The following is a 26,540-nucleotide window of genomic DNA, read 5'->3' as shown; positions in this document are numbered from 1 at the left end:
CAACCTCATAAACTCAAAACTGAACTCCTGTTTACCTTGCACATTTTCCCCTGGTCCTCCAAACAAGAAAATGTATGATTATTCCTGACTTTTTCCTCATCCATTCTATGTATTTAATCATTAAGTCCTGTTGATTTTTCTGTCTTAAACATTTCCTCCCTCTCAACTTGCTTCTCTCTTGGATTGTTGCAATATCCTCTCTCCTCAATAATTGTAGTGACCTTTTAACTCGTCTACATCCCACCAGCCTCCAACTCGCAAATGTATTCCCCCCTCCACTCTCTGAATTTAGAATCTTTTAGCAGCCTTCTGTTACCTATAATAAATTATAATTGCCTTGCTTTATATACTTCCTTTATATAGTTACTTTTAGTGTGTAATAGAAGGCCCTGCATGATCTAAACACTTCTCTAGCCTCACGTCACTTTGCATTCTAATAAGTTCTGTTTGCTTCAGCAACACTATAAAACCTACAGTTTCACATGTGTTCTCTTCCCTTTTATATTTTAGGAGGCTTGGTATACAAATGGAGCTTGTATTCAGGGTTTTTGCTGTAAGGTATTTGGTTGAGCCATTTCCTTAAGGAAATCTCCCTTGTCAGTTTCTGGCCTTTTTCTCTTACATTGCTCAGATTCTACAGAAAAGGTTTTTCAGTCTCTCTCCTGACATTAGCTTTCTGCTAGGATGAGCTTTCTGCCAGTATTCTTTGAGCCAAGTAGGAGTAGGTGGGGGGGGGGGGGGTGTCTGCATATTGAGTATGTAAATTTGCATTTAATCTTCTTGTTTTCAAGTATGGCATCCCTTGCCACCAATTTCCCCTGATGTTTTACAGTTATGCCTGGTGTCTTAATAATCTAGATACCCTTTCTATAACATAAACCTCCAGAGTGTGGAGGGTCAGCCATCTAATAAAAGGTGAGGAAAATGGATCTAGATTATAACTACTTCTTAACAGATTTTTGAACAACCTCCTGTTTTCAGCCTCTTCTTCATCCCTACTTTCATAGGTTCTTGGTCCCTCTTATAACTAGGCCTTTCAAGAGTTCTGCTTTATCAGTCTAATCACTTGTTAGCATTCCCTATGGCTGGCCAGCAGTTCAGCTTTCCCACATCTACTAAGTCTGTCGCCATTTGCCCATCTGCCTTCTAGATGCTAAGATTTTGATGCTATCCTCTTCTGGTTCCTTGACCTTTTTTTTTTTTTTTTTTTTTTTTTTTAAATCTTCTCTCTGTTGTTTTAGTAGAGTTCATTGGGGGAGACGGAAAACTGAATTATGTGTTCAGTCCCTCGATTTGACCAGTCTTCTCTGCCTCCATGTCTTTGCACATGCTTGTCCTATGGGAGGTCCTGGAGCTCTCATCTTAATCTTTTGATACTGTGCTCAGGTGGCATGTCCTCTAAATACTGTGGCCCCTGCTTCAACACATTCACTCCCACCCTGCTTGCTTCTAGTTCTGTCTGATCTGTTTATTTAGTAGCATGTGAGGATTATAATTATTTGATTACGTGTTATTCACCTTTGCTGGTTATATATAGTAATCCTAATCAGATTTAACGAATTACTGCATTAGTAGAGGTCATTCTTTGGTCAATGTTAAATATTAACTGGTCTTTAAAAGTCATAAACTTCAGCCTGTCTTTGTGTGCTCTACTAAAAATTCAGTTTTGAGTCTCAAAACAAAAGTTATTTTGGAATAATTTATTGTGAAAACCTACATTTTTGTGAAGTATCAGCTTGCCACACTAATTCCCTTGACTGTAGTGAAATTTAAATCAAAGTAGTACCAGGAAGTAGGACCAGGAAATGTGCAAGAATAATGCTCAAATTAATTTTTGATATTAAAAATATCTTTTTGATTCTTAATAATTGCATGAAGAGAAGTTTGGATGTTTTATTATGTCCTCATGAAATGTTATAGAATACACATTTAAATAGAAGCCTCTGACATCCACTGTAGACAGGGATTTAGTTTATCTTATTTGAGTTAATACGAATTTAAAATGTCTTGACTTTTTCTTTCTCCCTTTCCCGCATTCCTAATGTCTTGACTTTTAATACAGGATGATCCAGCACAACCATATAAAAATGTCATCATATTATAGTTTAGATCTTTTGAGATATTTTATTCTCTCTGTTCTTAAATGCCCAGTTCTGTTTAAAATCAAAACAGGGGAAAAATTTTTTTAAAAATCAAATCAAATCAAAACTGGGGCGCCTGGGTGCCTCAGTCGGTTAAGCATCTGGCTCTTGGTGTCAGCTCCAGTCATGATCTCATGGTTCATGAGTTTGAGCTCTGCACTGATAGTGTAGAGCCTGCTTGGGATTCTCTCTCTCCCTGTCTCTCTCTGCCCCTACCCCGCACATGCTGTCTCTCTCTCTCTCTCTGTCTCTCTCTCTCTCTCAGAATAAACAAATAAACTTAAAAAAAAATTAAAAAAATAACACAGATACAGTGATTGCTGATGATACTTCAACTTTGATTCATCAACTGGTTAAATCTTGTTGGTTCTGGTGGAATGTATAGAGACCCTTAACGTTGCAGAATCTCAGAGTTGGAAGGGAGCTTAGAATCCCTGAAATCCAAACTTCTGGCTAGCTTCAAAAAGCCTGAGATAGAGATAGTTTGAACTACCATTTGTGAATAACTTTGTATCTTCTGGATACCAGTGTCTCTCTCAAGTTCTTTTTTCATCTATTTAACAGCTCTTGTGAGTCTGTCTTGATGTAAGAGACAAAGAGACAAACACATAATTGTTATGGTGTCTTTTCTGCATAGATAAGCCATTGTTTTACACAGGCTTTCATTTATTACTATTATTTTTTATTTGATTATAGTTGACACACAATGTTATGTGAGTTTCAGGTATACGACATAGTGTTTCAATAACTCTATATGTTATGCTGTGCTCACCACAAGTGTAGCTACCATCTGTCACCATATAACACTTTTACACTAATACCACTGATTATATTCCTATGCTGTGCCTTTTATTCCTGTGACTAATTCATTCCATAACTGGAAGCCTGTATCTCCCACTCCCCTTCACCCATTTTGCTCATCCTCCTTTTCTGGTATCCATTAGTTTGTTCATTCTCTGTATTTATAGATCTGATCCTGATTTTTGTTTGTTTATTTGTTTTTTATATTCCACATGTATTTGTCTTTCTCTGTATGACTTTCTTAGCATTATATCCTCTAGGTTCATCCATGTTGTTGCAAATGACAAGATCTCATTTGACTGTGTAATATTGCATTGTGTGTGTTTGTGTATGTACGTACCTGTATGTACCACATCTTCTTTACCCATTCATCTATCAGTGGACATTTGGGTTGATTCCATATCTTGGTTATTGTCAATAATGCTGCAGTAAATATAGGGGTGCATACATCTTTTTGAATTAATATTTTCATTTATTTGCAAATGATATATCTGATACAGAGTTAATATCCAAAGTATGTAAAGAACTTATAAACTCAACACCAAAAAACAAATAATCTGATTAAAAAGTGGGCAGAGGTCCTTAACAGACATTTTTTTTCCAAAGAGGAGATTAAATTGGCTAACAGACACATGTAAAGTTGTTCGGCATCACTCATCATCAGGGAAATGCAAATCAAAACCACAACGAGGTATCACTTTATACCTATCAGAATGGCTAAAATCAAAAACACAAATATCAGGTGTTGGCAAGTATGTGAAGAAAAAGGAACCCTTGTGCACTGTTGGTGGAAATGCAAATTGGTGTAACCCATTGTGGAAAACAGTATGGAGGATCGCCCAAACTAAAAATATAAATACTATATAATCTACTAATTCCACTTCTCAGTATTTCCCCAAAGAAAATACAGACTTTCATTTTAGATAATGTATAGAAGGGTAGCCTTTGCATAATATATGACTTACCACAGTTCATACTTTATTATAATGGTGGCTCAAAGTGGCTAGCATTTTATTTTCATGATTCACATTGTGTTTCTAAGTGAAAAACATGCAGGAGACACACAGGTCTTCAATAATTGTCATGGTCTTATTTATGACTACCAAATTCTGTAAGAAAGAAACAACCAACCAAAAGATTGAAAATAACAAACATACTGAAGGTAAAAACTTAATCCATTTTTGGCACATGGCATATATAACACTTCATCATTGTGTCATGCATCAAACCTATTACAATCAATTTTTTTTCAACTAAATATGGGTGTTTAAAAATTAACTAAGCTTTACTACCCAGGTGAGTGATCTAGGAACCATTATAGTGTTATTTAGAGGAGTATGTATATACAGCTGGAAAGTACTGCATGAGGGTACAAAGTTTTATTTTAGACATGAGCCAATAAAGAAGTTGAGCTATGTAATTATGTTTAAAAGCACAAAAACTGCTCTGTGATCTGTGAAAGCCTGTATGTCAAAGTAGTAAAATTAAAACTGAAGTTTCTATGACCATGAAGCATGATGAGGAAAACTCAGTCTTCATTCTAAATAAATTTTACATTAATATTGTTCAGCACCTTTGGGATTATTATAGGTAGGAAGCCAATTAAAGGATGCAATAACATCAGATTTTCATTGCTATTAACTATCAGTTTTTCAAATTGAAGATTAAAAGATTAAATTCCAAATGTATGTAGAACATCATTACCATCAATACCATAATCAGGAAGCATTTACTGTGTACCCGCTTTGTGTAGAGGGGATTAGTAATAGGTTTCGGAGCCCCTAGAGTAATTAGGGGGAAGAATTGAATAGCACTTAGTACTCTTTTATCTCACACAGTACAACTATTTTACAGATGAGGAAACTGATATACAAAATAATTTCTCTAAATTCATTCAGCCTGGGTGGTTCAGTTGGTTAAGCGTCTGACTTCAGCTCACGTCATGATCGCATGGTTCATGAGTCTGAGCTGCATCAGGATCTCTGCTGTCAGTGCAGAGCCTGCTTTGTATCCTCTGTCCCCTCTCTCTCTGCCCCTCCCCATCTTGGCGTGCTCTCTCAAAAATAAATAAACCTTTAAATTCATCCAGCTAGTAAACAGGTTGAGCTGGAATCCACATAAGAATCCAAATGCCATGCTCTTAGTCATTACATCACTGCATTAAGTCACAATATTTTCAAGAATAGTAGCGAGTTGCTGTCTTAAAATATTGATGACAATAGCCTGAGAATTTTGCCTCATATATAAGCGTGGGGTCAGACAACTGCACGTTCCCTTTCTGTACCAGTTACCACGTTGTATGATGATTTCAAGATGTGAATAAAGATTTGAGGCTTAGAATTTGGCAGGGTCTGTTTGAGGATCACTCAAGGGTACTTATTACTTGTTTCAGGAACAGCATCTGTCGCAGTGGCAGGGATCTTTGCGGCTCTTCGAATAACCAAGAACAAACTGTCTGATCAAACAATACTCTTCCAAGGAGCTGGAGAGGTACCTGCCTTATACAGTCTTATGTTCTCTGAAACTAATGAGTGGAATTTATCTTAATTATTCATTAATTTGAAGTTCAGGGTATTCTTTTAAGTTTTTAGTAGATTGCATCTGTAGGTTTTATTGAAAGATTTCCAAAAGTAAGTATTGAGGCATTTTAATTTTTCATAAGGAGGCATAGCGATAGTTTTCAGTCTTAAATTTGTAAGATAATCAAATGGTGCCATGGGTTTCTGTTTTACATATTTAAGGTGCCATGTGGGAACAGAGAAGTTTCCAATGTGTGATTATGTATAAAAGCCTTTAAGGATTTAAGCTATTATATCTGATGAATTTAGTATCCTCCAGTTTCACATATGAGAGTTTCCTTGACTCACAAGTCAATGCACACATAGATCACTATATACAAGTTTTTAAGAAAAAAAATTGAATTGGAGATTCGTCATGCATTAGAACTGTTTACGTGCAAAAGCACCAAAACATTTACAATTGCTAGAAGGAGATGGCAGCAAGACAAAAGTGGACTGTTTTCTGTCCTCCTTTGCTATGAGTTAATCATTTGAAGAAAGAAAACTAGACTCCAGTGATAATAATTCACCCCCAACAATAGCAATTAAAATGTCAATTGAGTTTGAACTTCTTGTGAGAAAACTGCCCAAATTATTTGGAATTATAGAATGTAATGAATGGAGAAATACTTTGTGGCTGTATATATCTTAAGAAGCTTTACAATTTCAAATTGAATAGGATTATGAATAAGTGTAATACACTGGTCGAAATTGTATATATTGTGTTTGTTTTGATTTTACTTGTTCTTAAAATATGCAAAGCCAGAACTTAAATGCCAAGATGTAAACCTTTCAAAGTATTCTGATGTAAATCACAAATTCATTTTCACATCAAAATAAAATCAAGGCTAAATTATAGCTTATTAAAATTTGAGTTTTTATTTGTGTCAATGTTACATGCTGTATTTAATTTTAGTAAATTTCTTCTTTGAATTCAAATTGTTTGAATTTCCCAAGCGTTTTGATGAATGGCACAGGCCAGTTCTTGATACTCAGCAGGGCAGAGGTACTCATGGTTGGATGACTCAAAACTGCCACTTGTTTGTCCCTGAAAAGGTTTCGGACATTCACCGATTATCACAAAATTCATCAAATACCAAAGAAGTAGATTCCTTTAATCTTGCAAGAGATTTCACAGTACTTTCTTTGTCCAAATTAATGGAGTAAATAAATGCTTGGGGACAGAGATTTTATATGTTTTATTCTATTGCCTAATTGGTCAAGTTCCCATCCAAATGACCAGGCTTCATTCTTCAAATTCAATTAGAGGATCTGGAGCCCAACAATAAACAATACAGTCCAATGAGCAAGGCTGACCAGTTCATTATTTTAGGGTCAATATTTGCTTGTTGAAGCAAATCTTAATTGCATTAACAGGATTAAAGATGATGACAAGGATATCGCTGGTTTATCTGTAGCTAAATGCAAGCCACATAATAGTGGTTCTGTTGTGATAAGAAGAGTAAACAGTTGTCCTTTAGCTTAACCCGAATGTGACAAAAATACTTTGCTCCCAGTACAAATGAATGAATATAACTCTTTAGGTCAATGGAGCCGTTTTGTTCTTTCTTGTTAATAAAGATATAATGGAGTGAAACATTACGTGGAACAACTTTTTAAAGTTTGTGTTCATTACCTCCTTCTCAGGCTGCCTTAGGGATTGCACACCTGATTGTTATGGCCATGGAAAAAGAAGGTTTACCAAAAGAGAAAGCCATGAAAAAGATCTGGTTGGTTGACTCAAAAGGATTAATAGTTAAGGTAAGAATCTGTCAGTTTTAACTAGAATAAAAACTAATGTGCCGTTCTGGCTGCCCATCTCAAAGACTACAACTGCTTCCACCCACCCTACCCCAACACCATGTGAAAAGAGTAGCCATTACACATGAATGACCATGTCGTACAATAATACTGATTATTTTTCTGAAAAAGAAGCTTGTGGCTCAGCTGTAGAATCTGCCTGTGGTGTACGTAGGCCCTTTACAACTCTGTGGATTGTCAGGCCACTTGAATTAGTTTGCATATGAGGCAGTTTGATAGTGACACAACTGAAACACCTAGCTATAGGTCCTTTTACTAAGGGCTATATGTCAAAATGCACATCAGCTGGAAAAAAAAAAAAAGAACAAACAATGAAATCGCCCCTCTTATGCCGCTTTCTCTCAACCAAAGTCTTGAGGGCTTCAATGAGAATTCCTGAAGGGGCTTTAATGGCTGTTACAGTGTTAACTGACAAAGTCATTTCCCCAGCTGTAATAGAGATAACAGGACCTTCTTCATAGGTTATTGTGAGAACCAAATAAGACTAAGAATGTGACCATGTTGCTACATAGTTATAAGGCATTAATATTACTTCTACCTTCTGTGCACATTAATCACTCTTCCTTAAACTGCCAGAAAAAATACTTGTAAATCCCCTTTCTACATGGAAATGAATTTTTAAAATAACCAGTGATAAGCATAGGCTTCAGGAATTTAATATAGAAACAAATGTGAATGTGAACAAACTTTCTGGAAAACTATCTTATGTGTATCCAAAGCCTTTACAAGTTTATGCTTCTGATCCAATAGAATTGTAAGAATACGTCCTATAGAAATAGAGATGTACACAATGTTTTTTGGTTTTTTTCTTTTTAAATTTTTATTGAAATTCATTTAACTAACATACAGTATATTTTTAGTTTCAAGTGTACACTTTAGTGATTCAGCACTTTCATACAACACCTGATGTTCATCACAAGTGCCCTCCTTAACCCCCATCATCTATTTAACCCATTCCCCCAGCCACCTCCCCTCTGTTTGATCTCTCTAGTGAAGACAGTTTCTTGGTTTGCCTCTCTCTCTCTCTCTCTTTTTCTCCCTATGATTTTTGTTTTGTTTCTTAAATTCCAGATATGAGTGAAATCATGGTATTTGTCTTTCTCTGACTGACTTATATCACTTAGTATAATAGTCTCTGGCTCCAGCCACATCATTGCAAATGGCAAGATTTCTTTCTTTTCTATGGCTGAGTAATATTCCATTGTGTGTACATGTACATCTATCTATCTATCTATCTATCTCTACATACATATACGTACACACCACATCTTTTTTTAATTTTTTTAAAATTTAAAACCACACATCTTCTTTATCCATTCATCAGTCAGTGGACACTTGGGCTGTTTCCATAATTTGGCTATTGTAGATATGCTGCCATAAAAATTGGGATGCATGTATCTCTTCAAATTAGTATTTTTGTATTCTTTGGGTAAATACCTAGTAGTGCAATTGCTGGATTATAGGGTAGTTCTATTTTTGACTTTTTGAGGAACCTCCATATTGTTTTCCACAGTGGCTACACGAGTTTGCATTCCCACCAACAGTGCAAGAGGGTTCCCTTTTAGCCACATCCTTGCCAACACCTGTTGTTTCTTGTGGTGTTGATTTTAGCCATTCTAGCAGGTGTGAGATGATATCTAATGGTAGTTTTTTTTTTTTTTTAATTTAAATCCAAGTTAGTTACATATAGTGTCGTAAGGATTTCAGGAATAGAATTTAGTGATTCATCACTTATATAGAACACCCAGTGCTCATCTCAACAAGTGTCCTCCTTAATGCTCATCACCCATTTAGCTCATCCCCACACCCATCACCCCTCCAGCAACCCTCAGTGGGTTCTCTGTATTTAAGAGTCTCTTATGATTTGTCTCCCTTTCTGTTTATATCTTATTGTTTGCCTACCTTCCCCTATGTTCATCTGTTTAGTTTCTTTTAGAACTTTTTTTTTCAAATGTTTATCCATTTATTTTTGAGAGAGAGAGAGCACACAAGCAGGGGAGGGGCAGAGAGGGAGAGGTAGACACAGAATCTGAAGCAGGCTCCAGGCTCTGACCTGTCAGTGCAGAGCCAGACACAGGGCTCGAATCCAAGAATGGCAAGATCATGACCTGAGCCGAAGTTGGATTACCAACCGACTGAGCCACCCAGATGGCCATCTGTTTTGTTTCTTAATTCCACATATGAGTGACATATCTCATAGTAGTTTTGACTTGTATTTCCTTGGTGATGTGTGATATTGAACATCTTTTCACGTGTCTGTTGGCCCATCTGTATGTCTTCTTTGAAAAAATGTGTAGTCATGTCTTGTGCCCATTTTTTTAATTACAGTATTGTTTTTTGGGTGTTGAGTTTTATAAGTTCTTGGTATATTTTGGATAATAACGCTTAATCAGATATGTCATTTGTAAATATCTTCTCCCATTTTGTAGATTGCCTTGTAGTTTTGTTGATTGTTTCCTTTGCTGTTCAGAAGCTTTTTTATTTTGATGAAGTCCTAATAGTTTATTTTTGCTTTGGTTTCCCTTTCCTTAGGGACATATCTAGTAAGAGGTTGCTAGGGCCAATGTCAAAGAGGTTACTACCTATGTTCTTCTCTAGGATTTTGATGGTTTCCTGTCTCACATTTAGGTCTTTCATCCTTTTTGAATTTATTTTTGTGTGTGATGTAATGAACTGGTCCAGGGTCATTCTTGTGCATGTTGCTGTCCAGTTTTCCCAACACTGTTTATTGAAGAGGCTGTGTTTTTTTCCACTGGATATTCTTTCCTGCTTTGTCAAAGATTTATTGACTTTATAGTTGTGGGTTCATTTCTGGGTTTTCTGTTCTGTTCCATTGATCTATGTGTCCATTTTTGTGCCAGACACATGTTTTATGTTTAAGAATGTTATCACAGCATTAATTGTAATAATGATATGTTTTATCTCATTATAATGGTAATATGCTATAACCTAAATAGAGGATAACTGTGAAATAATTATGGAATAGCCACATGAATAGAGTATACAGGCTTAGAGTTTTTTTGAAAGAACTATAAGTAACATTAAAGGATTAGTAATGTAATGTTAGATGAAAAAAGGAAAACACCATGTTATATGTCACTATTTTGTTTAAAAAACTGAGTTGCATATAGAACTATAGAAGTAAATGTATCAAATACATACTAGTTTAAATCTTATTATTTTTAATGCCTTTCTGTATATTACAAATTCTCCATAGCAATTATGTTAAAGCCAGAAAAAAAAATTTTAATTAATATAGATAATATTTTCCTTAAAGAGTGTATGAATAACTTTTTGTGACAAATGAAAAAGAAGTAAAACAAGACAGGACATACTTTATAACATCTGAAAATCAAATAATAATCATTTTATTAACTTGCAATGTGATTTTTTAATCATATATAAGAAAAACATGAAGTTTAAAATTTCTTATCTTAGAAACTGCTTTTGCTTTGAAGAATCAGCATAAATAGAAAAAGTTTTGCATTCTGGCCACGCAACATATATTGTGGTCAGGAAATGAGATTTACTGAATGAAATTGCCTCTGGGTCAGGTATTGTACTAGACTCTGGGACTCAGTAAGGCCCTTGATCTTAGAAGGTTTACAGCCTGGTGGGAAAAACTCAAGCCACTATGACTCTACAAGCCTAGTGGGAAAAACTCAAACAAGCCTAGTGGGAAAAACTCAAACAAGCCATTATAACTGTATATGAAAATGTTATAGAAATATGTCCTTGGTGCTAGGGGTGTTGAGGAAATGATGCTTCCACCTGCACTAGAGAGAATAGTGGGAATGTCAAGAAGGGCTCTTAGAAAAGGTGTTTTTTCAGCTCATTTTGAAAGGGAGAGTTGGGAGTTTATCTTGAGTCTCCATGGACATCTTAAACGTCTTCTATGTGAAACTGAGGCAAGGGAAACAGAATGGAAAGTTCACTAGGAGATCTTGGCTGAACTTGAGGATCATGTCTTTCATCTTTCTGTATCTTCAAAGTCCTACATAGTGTCTAGCGCATAATTGACAACAAATGTTTTGTGAAAAAGTGAATTAATGAATGGCCTTCCAGGCAGAAGACCAACGTTTGCAAAAAAAAGATATTTCACTGGGAGAGGCATTTAGAGACTAGGTTTCAAAGGAAACAGATGAACAGTGAGGAAGGCTCTTGAAGCAACTTACTACTTCAAGCAATTGAAGAAACTTAATGCAGAGGAGTCTTGTGTCTTGTCACTTCTCAGCATTGTTGAAGATGGACTGAAATGAGGTGAAACTGAAAAAAGGAAACTAGTTACAAAGCTGTTGTAATAATACAGATAAAAATTAATTGGTGCCTGAAACAAAGCAATGATTATGTGGGTGAGTAAAAGACATTTGATTTGGCAGACTTTTAGGAAATAGGATTGTCATACTTAATGGCCCACTAAATATGGGAGGAGGAGAAAGGTAGAATACAGACGGGAATCTAGCAGGACTCCTTGGGTGTCTAGATAAGTGATGTGGCCGTTGTGATAGCAAAGGAATGGAGAACAGACTAAGAGAAAGGTAATGCAATCCATTTTGGACAGAGCAAGTTTAAGGTACCTGCACAGATCTCATGGTGCTACCCCCTTGGCAATCAGAGGTTACAAGAATGATGCTCAGGATAAGGATCTGGGCTCCTGGAGACAGATTTCCGCATGTAAAAAGTTGGAGCCATGGAAAAAGCCATACACATTGTGCTGTAGTTAGGGATGTAATAGATTTAAGGACCTAAAAAAGTGAGTCTTTGACTGTGGTTTTCTTTTGTGATTTCTAATGACATTTTTATGTGAAATCTTTATAGAAATGTACCGATTTTAGCATCTCAAATAATTTTAATGTAGACTTACTAAACTGAGACTGCAAATTCCATGGATTATAATACCTGGAATAACTGTGAATTTGTTGCCTAGGCCTAATCAGTCACTCTTACCTCATGTCTTTTACTTGCCAAAATAAAGAACTGCATATATTCTGCTTGCCAAGATAAAGTTACATTTTAAAAGGTTGTTATATATTTAACACCTTGTGCACTATTTAATATAAAAGAAACATGAGGCTTCAATTAACCACTTTTTCTTTCAAGTTTTTAAAAAGTCAAAATTATTGGGGCGCCTGGGTGGCGCAGTCGGTTAAGCGTCCGACTTCAGCCAGGTCACGATCTCGCGGTCCGGGAGTTCGAGCCCCGCGTCAGGCTCTGGGCTGATGGCTCAGAGCCTGGAGCCTGTTTCCGATTCTGTGTCTCCCTCTCTCTGCCCCTCCCCCGTTCATGCTCTGTCTCTCTCTGTCCCAAAAATAAATAAACGTTGAAAAGAAAAATTAAAAAAAAAATAAAAAGTCAAAATTATTATGTTGATTTTTGTTGCAGAACTAATAAATCTTAGGATAACTAATAAATTAATGTATCTTGCTTTCAAGTTTACGTGATTTTTTTTGTTTGTTGTCCTTTATCTTTAGTACTTTTACAGCCTCTCCTGAGAACCAATAATAATAATTTATTTTTTTTTAATTTTTTTTTTCAACTTTTATTTATTTTTGGGACAGAGAGAGACAGAGCATGAACGGGGGAGGGGCAGAGAGAGAGGGAGACACAGAATCGGAAACAGGCTCCAGGCTCTGAGCCATCAGCCCAGAGCCTGACGCGGGGCTCGAACCCACGGACCGCGAGATCATGACCTGAATGAAGTCGGACGCTTAACCGACTGCGCCACCCAGGCGCCCCAATAATAATTTATTAATTGTACTAACTGGTAATGTAATTGTTTATAATATACAAAAAAAAAAAAAAACCAAATTCATGCTTTAAACACATAAAACCAAAACCTAAAAAGGAAACTGTGAGGTTGCCTCATTTATGGAGTTCTGTCATCATCAGACCAGATGATAATTACTCTGACAGGGAAATGCAACCACAGCCTGCTAGGAAGGCCCTGTCTACAGATGCAGAGAGGGGTCCAGTTCAACTCTGGTAAACTAATGACCTGACACAGAACCAGGCCAGTGCAGTGGGCAAACTGTCCAGGCAGGCATGGATTACAAAAAAAAAGCACTTGTGGAAGAGTTCTTCTAGTGCCTGTGTGTAGGAAGGAATAAATACTTATCAGTAACAATCCATAGTTAGTTTTCTAGACCTGTCCTAGTTCATGAAATGCTAAGCCAAAATCTTGAGGTCTTTGCTGCCTATCCTCTCCAGCCACACCAGAACATCTGAGACTTTGAAAGAGGTAGTAATTCAGTATGGTTAATCATAGCTTCTATCCTGTCCTAAGAATCAGCACAAAATAAGGGAGAGGGGAGATTGAAGAAATAGTAACATTCAAAAGAAATTCTCAGCTATCCATAATATATTTAGTGGAATTAGAGACTCTTGAAAAAAAGAAAGAAACACCATAGGGTTTGAGATTTCTAAGAAGTGTCCACGTGCACTTTGCCAAAAGAAGGCAAAAAGCATTTCAGCAAGGGATCCTGGAGAGGGGAATGAACAGAAAAGAAGTCTTCTGTATCCATATCCAACTGATGTGAGTGGCGTAAACAATCTGGATTCCAAATTAGATTTTGAAAGAAGGAGGAAAATGAGCCATTGGTGCAGAAAATAGAAGTCCAAAGGTATAGGCAGTTGCTTTAATATTGCCAGATCTAGAGGTCACATTTCAATAGTTCTTTTCATCTAAACCAGATTGTCACATCAACTTTGAAAACAGTGAAGAAAATACTTGAAGGGCGCCTGGGTGGCTCAGGCAGTTAGTGTCCGACACTTGATTCTGGCTCGGGTCATGATTTCATGGTTCGTGGGATCAAGCCCATGTCAGGCTCTGTGATTGGGATTCTCTCCCCCTCTCTCTGCCCCTCCCCCTTTCTCTCTCCCACTCTCCCCCCAAATAAATAAGTGAACATTAAAAACAAAGAAAATACTTGAGGGACCTTTATTTTTGTCTTTTGATTCTTCTGTTTTTGGCAAGTAGAGTCCTTCAGCAGTGCTAGTATTATCGTTTCATGATTCCTGGTCTTGCTAAGTCAGTGCCAAGAATCGAGCCTTTGGGGAAGAGACTGTGGATAATCTGTGTTTCTTACTGGGTGGATGCCTTCTGGTCAAGATCTGGCTTCAGTGGCTAGGAGCTGCCAGTGCTGTTGCTACGCCTAAGAAAATGAAGTGTTCATGATGGGTGCCTGGGTGGCTCAGTCAGTTGAGTGTCGGACTCTTGATTTCAGCTCAGGTCATGATCCCAGGGTCGTGGGATCGAGCTCCGTGTCAGGGTCCACACTGAGCTCAGTGTGGAGCCTTTTTAAGGTTCTCTCTCCTCTTTCCCTCTGCCCCTGTCCCTGCTCTTCTGTCTCCCTCTCTCAAATGAAAAAAATAAATAAGAAAAGAAAGTAAAGTGTTCGTGCTAAAAGTATGCATCTTTGCCTTTCATACAATGTTTATCCATCTTCTTTGTGATTTGCTTCTCATTCCAGGAAATTTAGGGGCTTTAAAGCACATTAAATATTTTTCATTATATCTGAAGTTGTCAGTCAGAAAAGCAGTAATAGAAATCTGTGATTGCTAATTTATGTTATTCTGTAGCTTTTCTTCTTATTAACAGAAAAATCAATTTATACATTTTTTTAAAAACGTATCACATATCTTTTTAAAATGCATCTGGTAGAAATGTGACAAATCATTTGGTGCAGTGATTCTAAATATTGGCTGATCATCCTAATTACATGGGAAATTAAAAAAACATATATGTACAGATTCCAGGGCTTCATCCTGGACTTGACTTAGAATAGCTGAAAGCAAGGTTCAAGAATCTGGCTTTCCTGAAGTGAGTCTGGTGCTCATTTGGCTTTGGATCTCGTTCACTTTCATCACATTGTCATCATCACTAACCCAGACTGCTTTTATAGATGGAGAAATCAACGTCCATGGAAGTATCATAGGGCGTGCCCTAGGTCGTGAGGTGAGGGAAGAGGCTGAGGACTATTGTCCTGAACCTTAGTCCCATGTTCTGTGTCCAGCATTTGTAGATGGCGTTTTCTGTGTCTCACCCGGGAGCTCTTTTTTTACCCTTCTGAATACCATTACAAGCTTTCAGAAGTAACATGTATTTATTTGCTGTTGGCTCTTAGAATGCATTCTTCTACTAGTTATTTATTCATGTCCCTAGCCAACAAAATTAATCAGAAATTAATGGCATATTGACAGTAATTACAGTTTTGTAGACAATATTATAAAATACATTTAAATTTTTTTTGAATTTACTGTTTTGGCTAGTCTGAGACACTGCACTCAAGAAAATATTTTGAATCATTCAGTTAAAAAAATGGGTATCACGTCTCTGTCACTTTCAGTTTATTCAGCGTCTTCTAAATTCATTTTACAACTTGGATTTGCAGGTCCACATTCAATGTAAACAGACTAGATCCCCTTTTGTTTGCATTTTGCAGTCCCAGCACAATTCAAAATGTACCAGGTTGAATTCAGTTATTTCAGCTGCTAAGAAATCATTACTTTTTTTTCTTTTCTCATCTCTCTCTTTTGTTTTTTTTGTTTTGTTTGGTTTGGTTTGGTTTGGTTTGGTTTTTTTTTTTGAGAGAGAGAGAGAAAGTGCCAAGCGCACAAGCAGGGGAGAGGGGCAGAGGAAGAGAAGAATCTAAAGGAGAATCTCCAGGTTGAGCCTGGAGCCCAGTGCGGGGCTCGATCCCACCACTGTGAGATCATGACCTGAGCTGAAACCAAGAGTCCAATGCTCAACCGACTGAACCACCAAGGCTCCCCCAGGCAGTTTTTAAAATAAACAGATCAGTGGCGTCTTTTCCTCTTTCATAGTATTTCTTATTTCCTATTCTTTTGATAATTCTGAAAATGTTACAAATGTTCTTTTCTCTCACAATCCTTTCTGCGAGGTTTCTCCTTTCTGCTTAAAGTAATCCACAGGTTAAGACTGATTATATTTAACTGTTATTAAAGAAGAAAACATGATACTAGAATGCAGTAATACAACATTTAAAAGCCAGATCCAGGAAGTATGGTCTTTCTTGGTCATATTCATCATTGGTTATTCCTTTGATGGAGTACAGTTTTCAGTCCTGTGGTATGTAAAATTTTTTTTCTTTTTACATTTGTTTATTTTTGAGAAACAGAGTGAGACAAAGCGTGACCTGGGGAGGGGCAGAAAGAGAAGGAGACACAGAATCTGAAGCAGGCTCCAGGCTCTAAGCAAGCTGTCAGCACAGAGCCTGATGCGGGGCTCGAACCCACGAACTGTGAGATCATGACCTGAGCCGAAGTCGGACGCTCAACCGTCTGAACCACCCAGGCGCCCCTCAGTCCTGTGGTATATAAAGGGGAAGCAAGAGTGTCTGCGAGTTCACTTGAGCCACCTCACTGATAGGGAAGAGAGATGGGTTCAATTAGAACAGATTCAAAATATCTGGGTTCCTCACCTGGGAAAGGAAGACTGTGATTCAGTATCTCTTTTCAAATACACAAAAGATCATTTAAGGGCAATGACACAGAATTGAACAAAAGGAAATTATATAATAAGCAGGAATTCAGGAATTAAAAAAACACCATTGTTTAAGGATAGAACAGTGGTAAAATTTACATACTATGAATCTTAAAAATGTACAGGGGCGCCCATATAGCTCAGTCAGTTAAACATCTGACTTCAGCTCAGATCTCGTGGCTTAGGAGTTCGAGCCCTGCCTGGGACTCTGTGCTGACAGCTCGGAGTCTGGAGCCTGCTTTGGATTCTGTATCTCCCTTTCTCTCACTGCCCCTCCCCCACTTGGGTTTTCTCTCTCTCTCTCTCTCTCTCTCTCTCTCTCTCTCTCTCTCTCTCTCAAAAATAAGTAAAACTTTTTAAAAACCATATAGACACTTTCTTGGTTTTAATGTTTGGTCATTGGCCTTCCCAGAAGATAAGGGCTTCTCAAGGCAAAGTTTCCTCCTGATGGTGTGTGTACTATTTTCAGATACAAAATGAAGAGACTACTAGCCTAAAGATATGTATTAGTTCGATTTTAGGTTAAATTGCTCTCCAAGGAGACCCCAAAATATGTTAACCCAAACAAGTTAAAATGTATTTGTCATCTGATAGTATAGAGGTGGGCAGAACAGAGTCATCTCTGTGTCCATCATCTATCTCTGGGAAAGCAAAGAAGCTTTCCGGGTGTCGCCATCACAGCCACCTGGGGAGAGAGGGTGGGAAATGGACCGGGGTGGGGGGGGGTGTGCTGCATCAGAAGGTGCACACCTCACTTCCACTCCACCCTTTCCAACAGAGATAGTCTCATGCCACTCTACGTTGCAAGGAGGCTAAGAAATACAGTCTCCACCTGGGGAACAATGTGGTTGGCTAAAACTGGAAAATCTTATCATTAAAAAGGAACGAATGAAAAAAGTTTCAAAAAGAGATTGTACACTTAAAAATTTAAATTTTCATACTGTGTTTTCACAGTAATGTAATTATTTTTAAAGGATAGCATGAAGTGCCTGGCTGGCTCAGTCAGAAGAGCATGTGACTCTTGATCTCCAGATCATGAATTCGAGCCCCACACTAGGTGTAGAGATTACAAAAATAAATAAATAAACTTAAAAAAAATAAATTAAAATTTAAAAAGGAGAGCATGAATATTGATGGACAATTAGAATTCTCTACCATGGCATGAAAAGAGTTTCAGAATTTGGATATAAAAGTAATATGACATTTTCAGACACTATAGTAAATTTATTGAATTGTATTCGCATAATACTTATACTTTGTCTGGTGGAAAATCGAAAAGACCAGAAAGCAAACCCTGTGACATGTTGTTTAAGAGTTACGCATCTTCTCAGTAGCCCTCAAGATTACATAGCATTGCATTGAGGTGACTCTAGCTATTTTGGAACAGGTGAATAATTATCCTGAGAACTCTTTCTCTGTTAGGGAACCTAGCACACGTTAAACAAGTTCTCTTGTCCATAAAAACATTCTGAAATGCAAATCTCCAAACCTTAGAAGAAGTAGACACAGGGCCAAATGTTCAGGAGTAGTTGTAATACACATCTGCATTAGCAAGGAACTGCTGAGGCTGTGGACTCAAGAATCAGTGTCTTAGCCACAGACAGGAAGCTGCCAGATATGGTGGCTGCCGCCACCACCATTACTCAGCACACCTGTGGGTGGTAGGCTAGATACTAGAGACCACTGCTTTTGCCTAAAAACAAACAAGCACTACCACACACTTCCAGAAGAACCACATGGCTTCTACTTCAGGATGTGCGTTTTCTCCTTCAAGGTCTTACAAAGGTCCATCAGCGTGGTGACTGCTGTGTCAGAAGTAGAAACTCAAGCTTCAAGATATAGTTTAGCCCTTTAACCTCAAGTGTACAGGAAGCCATGCTAGAAGCAATTTAGAGTTCTATGGTATTTGCCATGTAGAGCCTCAGGTAGATGTTAGTCTAACATCTTGCCTTTGTACTTGATATTGAGTATATGCATTTCTGGGAAAGAGCAACAAGCCAAAACTCTGTTGTGTTTATGTTGGAAGCTAAAAGTTATTATTCCCAGGAAATATATCTCACCAAGCTGCAACTTTATTGAATACCTGTTCTAGAAATTTCACTGTAGTGAGAACAAAAATAGTCGTGAATTTTAGCTTATACTACTTCCAGAAATAGTTTAGAAATAATTTAGATAGTTAAATACTGTAACCATCAAATGGTTCCAAGTTCTTATTCCTACCCACAACCAGAATTTTTCATTCTTTTCCAATTATGCAAGATTTTTTTTTTTTTTTTTTTTTTGCCAAATAACTAAGCAGTAATAAGAGCATTGAGGGTTGCAAAAGCATTCTTTTCATTAAATCATTTCAGGGAAAGGAACCTCTTATTCCCAAAGCAGCAAATAGTAATAATGAGTAAAAAGAAATGATGGAATATATAATCAAAATTTAAATTATCCTCTGTATCACTCAGCTATTGCTGAGTTATCAAAAGCTACAATATCTCAGTGACATACAGCAATAATGATTTATTTCTCACACACCTGAGGGTCAGGTGGAGCAGCTCTGATGATGTTGGCGGGGTGGCTCTAAGCTGTAGTTTGGGTCCAGGTCTTTTTCACAAGGTTCTCATCTTCAGTGGACCATCAGGCTACCCAGGTTATGCACGTTAAAGCACAAATGGCAAAGGCACAAGAGAATGAGCAGAAACAGCAGTTACTCTTAAGGCCTAAGGTTGGCACACTTTCATTTCAGCCTACATTTTATTGACCAAAGAGAATCACATCTTCAAGTCCAAAGAGAAGGGGTGGGAAAGTATAACTTCTTTTTGTGGAAGGAACTGTCAAGTTACATTGCAAAGAACATTGACACAGGAAATGGATGCTGAGGCATTGGGGCCTAAATTGAAGTCTTAATTATCAAAATATTTAGAGGAAATTCTGTGGTACTCCAAGGCTTCTGTTTCTTTCATTTGTGAATAATAAATTATCATTAAGCCTAGCCTTTGTTTATATACTAGGATAACGTTTAATTAATCTCCATAATTGAGATATGTAAATGAAATAGACTTCCTGGCTGAGAAGATAAGAGAGGGGAGGAGGATGCTACCAGGTGGCTCCTCCCCCCAATTTGGTGAGAGTTGTAAACATTTCAGTGTTGTCATAGATTTCTTTATATTATTAAAAAGCAATTTAAAAAAATCTTGTCTCATAAATACAGTGTTTACTCATGGAATCAGTCTAGGTTTGCATAAACTACTTGTTAGACCCATGACTAATTTTAAAAAACCTATGATAATAGATAGGTTTTATTGATAAAAGTGGCAACTGAATTTATATGATTTTTGACTTTTTCTTCATAAAGAAGATGAATAAGAATATGGTCTAATATGCTCAATTTAATATTACTGGAGACTAGTCAGGAATATGAAATAGTAATCTTCAAATTTGATTCTGAATGAAATAAGATTTTTTATCGATATATAATTGATGTATAAGTTTGTGTCAGTTTTAGGTATATAGCATAATGATGCAAAACTTGTATATATTGCAAAATGATCACCACAGTAACTCTAGTTAACACTTATCATCACACATAATTACAAATGTTTTTTTTCTTGTGATAAGAACTTTTAAGATCTATTCTCTTAAAAACTTTCAAGTATACAATACAGTATTAACTATAGTTGCCAAGCTGTACATTATCCCCAGGACTTATTTTGTAACTGGAAGTTTGTACCTTTTGACCACCTTCACCCATTTTGCCCTCTGTCCCCCAACTCCTCACCTCTGGCAACCACCAATCTTTTCTCTGAATCTGTAAGTTCAGGCTTTTTTTTTTTTTTGGTTCCTTTTTTAGTTTCTACATATAAATGAAATCATATGGTATTTATCTTTCTTTGTCTGACTTATCTCACTTGGCATAGTGCCCTCAAGGTCCATCCATGTTGTTGCAAATGGCGATATTTCATCATTTTTTGTGGCTGAATAATATTCTGTGTGTGTGTGTGTGTCTTGTTTTTAATCCATTCATCCATCTATTCATGGACACTTAGGTTGCTTCCATGTCTTGGCTCTTGTAAATAACACTGCAGTGAACATGGCATACAGGTATCTTTTATATTTAATGTTAAGATTATTTTTCACAGTGTCTCAGAAGAAAAGGTAGGATAAATAACGTTTTACAATGCAGAAGTGACTAACAGTAAATTCTATTCTTAGGAAGCTATTCACTCTAATATCCTGCTCATAATAGAAAACAATAATATAGAAACAGCACTTTACAGAAGACTGTAAGAAAATATACCAAAATTATAGCTGTTGGTATTATGACTTTTTTTCTTCCTCACAATAATTTTAATTACAACAGCTAATGTTAAACTATTGTTAAAAACTGGCACAATCCTGGGGCGCCTGAGTGGCTAGGTTGGTTGAGTCTCCAACTCTTGATTTCAGCTCAGGTCATGATCACAGTTTGAGCCCTGCATCGGGCTCTGCACTGACAGTGTGGAGCTTGCTTGGGATTCTCTCTCTCCCCCTCTCTCTCTGCCCCTGCTCGCTCTCTCTCTCTCTCTCTCTCTCTCTCTCTCTCAAAAGCAAATAAATAAACATTAAGAAAATTTGCACAATCCTAAGTACTTTAGATGTATTGTTTGATTTAATTTGTAAACAACCTGATGAGGTAAAAATTCTTTCTTTCTTCCTTTTTCTTTTTTTCCCTCCCTCCCTGATTTTTTTCTTTCTGTTGAGGTATAGTTGGCACACAGTGTTACATTAGTTTTAGGTGTACAACATAGTGATTCATCAACTAGACTGTGCTGTGTGCTCACCACAGGTGTAGCTAACATCTGTCACCATACAACACTATTACGATACCATTGACTATAATTCCTATGTGGTACCTTTCATCCCTGATTTATTCATTTCATAGCTGCGATCCTCTACCCCCGGTCCCCTTCACCCATTTTGTCCCTCCCTCCTCCCCTCTGGCAACCATCACTTTGTTCTCTGTATTTGTGGGTCTCTTCCTGCTTTTTTGTTTGTTCATTTGTTTTGTTTTTTCAATTCCACATATAAATGAAATCATATGGTATTTGTCTTTCTGTGTCTGACTTACTTCACTCAGCATAATACCCCCTAAGTCCATCCAGGTCATAAAGGGAAAAACCTCATTTTTTTATGGCTGAGTATTGCTCCTTTGTATATTTATTACCACATCATCTTTAAGGTAGAACTTACCATCTTTATTTTACAGATGAGGAAGTGAGTGCAGCAAATAGGTTCATATGCTGCAAGTGATCTGTAATTCACATGTACAGTATTTTAAAAATGGAAATAAAATGATAATAACCTTTTAAAGCAAGAAAATTATACCATCTTTAGAGCAACAATTTGTAAACAATCTGACCTATACTATTTGTAAAGCTTTTTCTGCAGGACTGTACCGTGCTGTATTATTGGAAAGACTGAGTTCCAGGGCCTTCCTTGGGCAAGCCCTTTAATATCTCTGAGCCTCTGTTTCCTCATGTGAAATGACTCTAATTACTTGCTTTACTTCTTAAAATTGTTGAGGGGATCATATGAAATATGTGAAAACAACTTGTGAGTCAAAGTACCATATAATATTAGGCAGTGATTTATTACTTTAAGTCAAGATAAAAAATTTGCAGCTAGAGGGGCACCTGGGTGGCTCGGTCAGTTGAGCGTCGATCTCTGCTCAGGTCATGATCTCGCGGTTCGTGAGTTTGAGCCCCACATCGGGCTGTCTGCTTTCAGTGCTGAGCCCACTTGGGATCCTGTTTCCCTCTCTCTCTGCCCTTCCCTTGCTCATGCATGTGTGCTCCTTTCCTCTCTCTCAAAAAATACATAAACGTAAAAAAATTTGCAGCTAGAAAATTATAATTAGATGTTTCCTAGATAACACATGACACATTGATAGTCAAAACATTAACATAAAAATATTCAAAGCTATTACTTATTTAGAAAATCAAGCTATGGTATAAATATGGCCTCGAGTTCAATTTTTACTCAGTGGTACATGAATTGGGAGTGTTGTGACTAAAGCTAACTCTGCATTCTAAGACACATTTAATACAAATAATGTTTAGTAAATGATATCTTTATTTAAATGACATTTTGCACTATCATTTATTAGTGCCAGTTTCTCATAAATGTCTGTAGAGTTAGGATTTTAATATTAGATAATATTTAAGAAAGGGAAAGTCTTGTTTGTTCACTGCTCATCCCCATTGCCTAGAATATTGAGAAATAAGTATTTGTTGAAAGATTGAATGAAAGAATACTCCAATAATTAGAGAAGAGAATTTAAGAACAGGTGTAATACATGATACACAAAAATGTTAAGCACAAATACTCGTAATATGTGTAATATTCTGAAATTTCATTGGCTCACAAATGTTTGGCAGATTTAACATTTCTTTTTATTTGCCTTACTTAGGGACGTGCTGCCTTAACACAAGAGAAGAAGGAATTTGCCCATGAACATGAAGAAATGAAGAACCTAGAAGCCATTGTTCAAGAAATAAAACCAACTGCCCTCATAGGTAAACTTCTCCCTCTTTCCCATAAACCCAACCCAACCCCATTTTGGCCTGATTCATTTTCTTAATTGATTTTTGAGGCATAATTTAGCTTTTTGAAATTTTGACCTTTGGAATTCACAAACAAAATCACACATTCACTGAATCAACAGTACCCCACGGACACTTAGATTTGTAAATTTCGTACTGTGTTCTCAGTCCTATCAGCTGAAGTGTGTAGCCCCCTCTGTCAACCTGTCAATCCTTGGCAGATTCAGCCTTTCCCAGGCTTGATTGCTCCAGATACACACTGGTTCTCAAATGGGAGTGACTTTGCCCCCAAAGAAACATTTAGCAATGTCTGGAGATGTTTTTGGTTATTACAACTTTGGAAAGGGTTGGGGGAGGGGTGGTCAGGGCCACTGACATCTAGTGGGTAGAGACTGGAGATGGTATTCAACACCCTACAGTGCACAGGAAAGCACCCCTTCCCCCCCACACAAAGAATTATCCGACCCACAATGTTAATATCCCAGAGGTTGAGAAATACTGCACTAACTACTAGACCCTCCCTGAAGACAGGGAGACCATATCTATATTCCTCATAGCACTTAACACAGTGCTTACACAGTGTGTGTGCACATATGATGTTTAATATAGCCAAATTTAATGTGGTTAAAAAAACTCAGAGGAGGGTATGAAACTTCGTACCTTATTTTGTGTGTATAGAATGTCACTTCTTACTTTGTATCATAATCCATTCCTGGAAGTTCTTGTAAACATGACAGTATTGAGAACAATGATGATAATCATAACAAAAACAAATACTCCATCGCAGAAACTGTAATAAGCCTTGTTTTTTACAAAAACATTACATCAGGATTTTTCTCCATTTCCATCATGCTAATTGCTTTATCCTTTGTCAGGAATCTTTCAGTGAGTGATACTGTTTTACAATTGAATTGGATGGTTGTCTTAAATGTTAGCACTGGTTTATAAAAAATAATTACTTTATAACCTGAGAGACTGGAATATACTCTTAGTATTATTTATAGAGAGATAATATATATTAGGCACATTTTAATTTCCTGACATCAGTGTCTGTCATCAAAATACCTAGTGATTTGATCACTGACTCGGTGTATTATGAGCCAAATGTTAGATCCGTGTTGTTTTGTATAGATACTTGGAGATTTGTAACCCTAAAGGTTGTTGGCATTAACAAACGTATCTCTTTCTGTCACTGTTAATGCAGATCTTCTATATTTTGTTTAGGGTCTATCAGAAAGTGACCTGACCTGTCTCATTGTCTTGAGGGCATGGACGTCTTACTTCACTAACCGCTGATAGTCTATTCACTGGTTTCTCATTTCTACATCAGGAGTTGCTGCGATTGGTGGTGCATTCTCAGAACAAATTCTCAAGGACATGGCTGCCTTCAATGACCGACCTATTATTTTTGCATTGAGTAATCCAACTAGCAAAGCAGAATGTACTGCAGAGCAGTGCTATAAACTAACCAAGGTAAAGCAAAAGTATAACTTCTCTCCCCCCCCTCCAGTCCGCAGCTCTGCCAGTGCTGACACAGGGTCTGATATTTTAATACTCTAATTCTTAATCATTATGGAGGAACCAAGGACATGTAAGATTCTTACTACTTAATTTAAAAGTTAAACAACCAAGATTGAAAGAAAAGTGAATAGGTCAGAGGGGTTAAGAACTGTTTCCTCTTTTAGAATGTTGTTGTGTAAATCCTCCTCTTCAGTAAAACAAACTTTGTAAAGTTTATTGATAATTTTTTCAAGTGATTTGGAAGCATTTAACACTTAAATATAAAAGCTAAAAAGGAAAAATTTTGATGCTAGATGCTTATTAAAATAACTTCTAACTAGCTATTTCTGAACGTTGAAGCATACCGTATAAAACCTCAGTCTTATTTTTGTTTTGCTAAATCCTGGGTTTGGATTTTGATGCCATGGGTGGTACATTTGGGCAGCTATTTTGACATCTAGCCAGTTTGGGATAGAAATCCTTGAAGCTTCAACACTTTACTGTTTCCAAAAAAGTGGCTTATTTTATACTGTGTTTGTATTAATATATATTTGACTGATAGGTTGACAATAGCCTTTTTCCCCTTCAAAGACTTGAAAATGTCATTATAATGAAACAGAGGTTGAATCATATATATCTAACACTTTTATTTTGGAAAGAAATCCAAAATGCACTAGAAAAGGCAAACATGACACAAAGTTAGGTCACTCTGCACAAATCAGAAATTGATGGCTTTACTTCCTTAATAGTATAACCTTAAATGCTCACTACTAGAATTAATGAAATGTTGGCAAGGAGCCACTCCATTGTCTATCTCTCTTAATTTGGGATGGCATCAGTGTCCTCAATAATTTTAATTTTCAGCCCATCTGCAGATTGGGAAATTTGCCTGACATCCTTCAGTAGTCCTTAAATTTTTAAAAGGGGAAGGAAAAAAAACCCTTTGAGCAATAAAATTGTAGCATGGTGCACAAATAATAAAATTTTAGCATAGTAGACAAATAATAAATAAGTGGTTTTGTAGTTATTTTGTCATATATCTCAACAGGTGTCAAGAGTTTATAGACTCACCGGTAATGGAAATAAACACAGTTAGCCAAATTTGTATAATTGTGTTTTTAAATTAAAAAAAATTTTTTAATGTTTATTTATTTTTGAGACAGAGCATGAGTGGGGGAGGGGCATAGAAGGAGGGAGACACAGAATCTGAGGCAGGCTCCAGGCTCTGAGCTGTCAGCACAGAGCCCGATGCGGGGCTCGAACCCACAAACCGTGAGATCATGACCTGAGCTGAAGTTGGACACTTAACCAACTGAGCCACCCAGGTGCCCCGTAATTGTGTTTTTAAATTTGAATGTGTCTGATATAAATGACCTAAACTCTTTCTTAATCATCTTGCATGATGTTCTGTGTTGTTAAAAAAAAAAAAAAGAATATAAAATTGAAAGTCATTTTGAGGCTGAAAACTTAAACACTGGTTTAGCTAAAGGATACAGAACAGGCAAAGGTCTGTCTGTGCTAGATGAGTCTCTGCTGCTTTAGGCACAAGGGAAAGGTTGTTAGGAAAGGTTAAAAATAGAAATACAGGAAGATTATTGAAGCATGAAAAACTATAATCCAGAAATAGTATGAAGAGATTTTCTTCTCC

At 36.9% G+C, this 26,540-nt stretch overlaps 1 protein-coding gene across 1 annotated transcript in view; it reads left to right on the top strand.

The window, feature by feature from the left end:
* Positions 1-26,540, top strand: part of ME1 (malic enzyme 1) — a 189,572-nt gene that overhangs the window by 148,622 nt on the left and 14,410 nt on the right. Inside the window, exons 8-11 of the mRNA XM_043593012.1 lie at positions 5,335-5,432; positions 7,148-7,261; positions 23,260-23,365; positions 24,723-24,865. Coding sequence (XP_043448947.1) covers positions 5,335-5,432; positions 7,148-7,261; positions 23,260-23,365; positions 24,723-24,865 — 461 coding nt within the window. The remainder of the gene's footprint in view (positions 1-5,334; positions 5,433-7,147; positions 7,262-23,259; positions 23,366-24,722; positions 24,866-26,540) is intronic.

This window comes from Prionailurus bengalensis, chromosome B2, assembly GCF_016509475.1.
Source record: "Prionailurus bengalensis isolate Pbe53 chromosome B2, Fcat_Pben_1.1_paternal_pri, whole genome shotgun sequence".
Lineage (NCBI taxonomy): Eukaryota > Metazoa > Chordata > Mammalia > Carnivora > Felidae > Prionailurus > Prionailurus bengalensis.
This window is presented reverse-complemented; position numbering and strand designations above follow the sequence as displayed.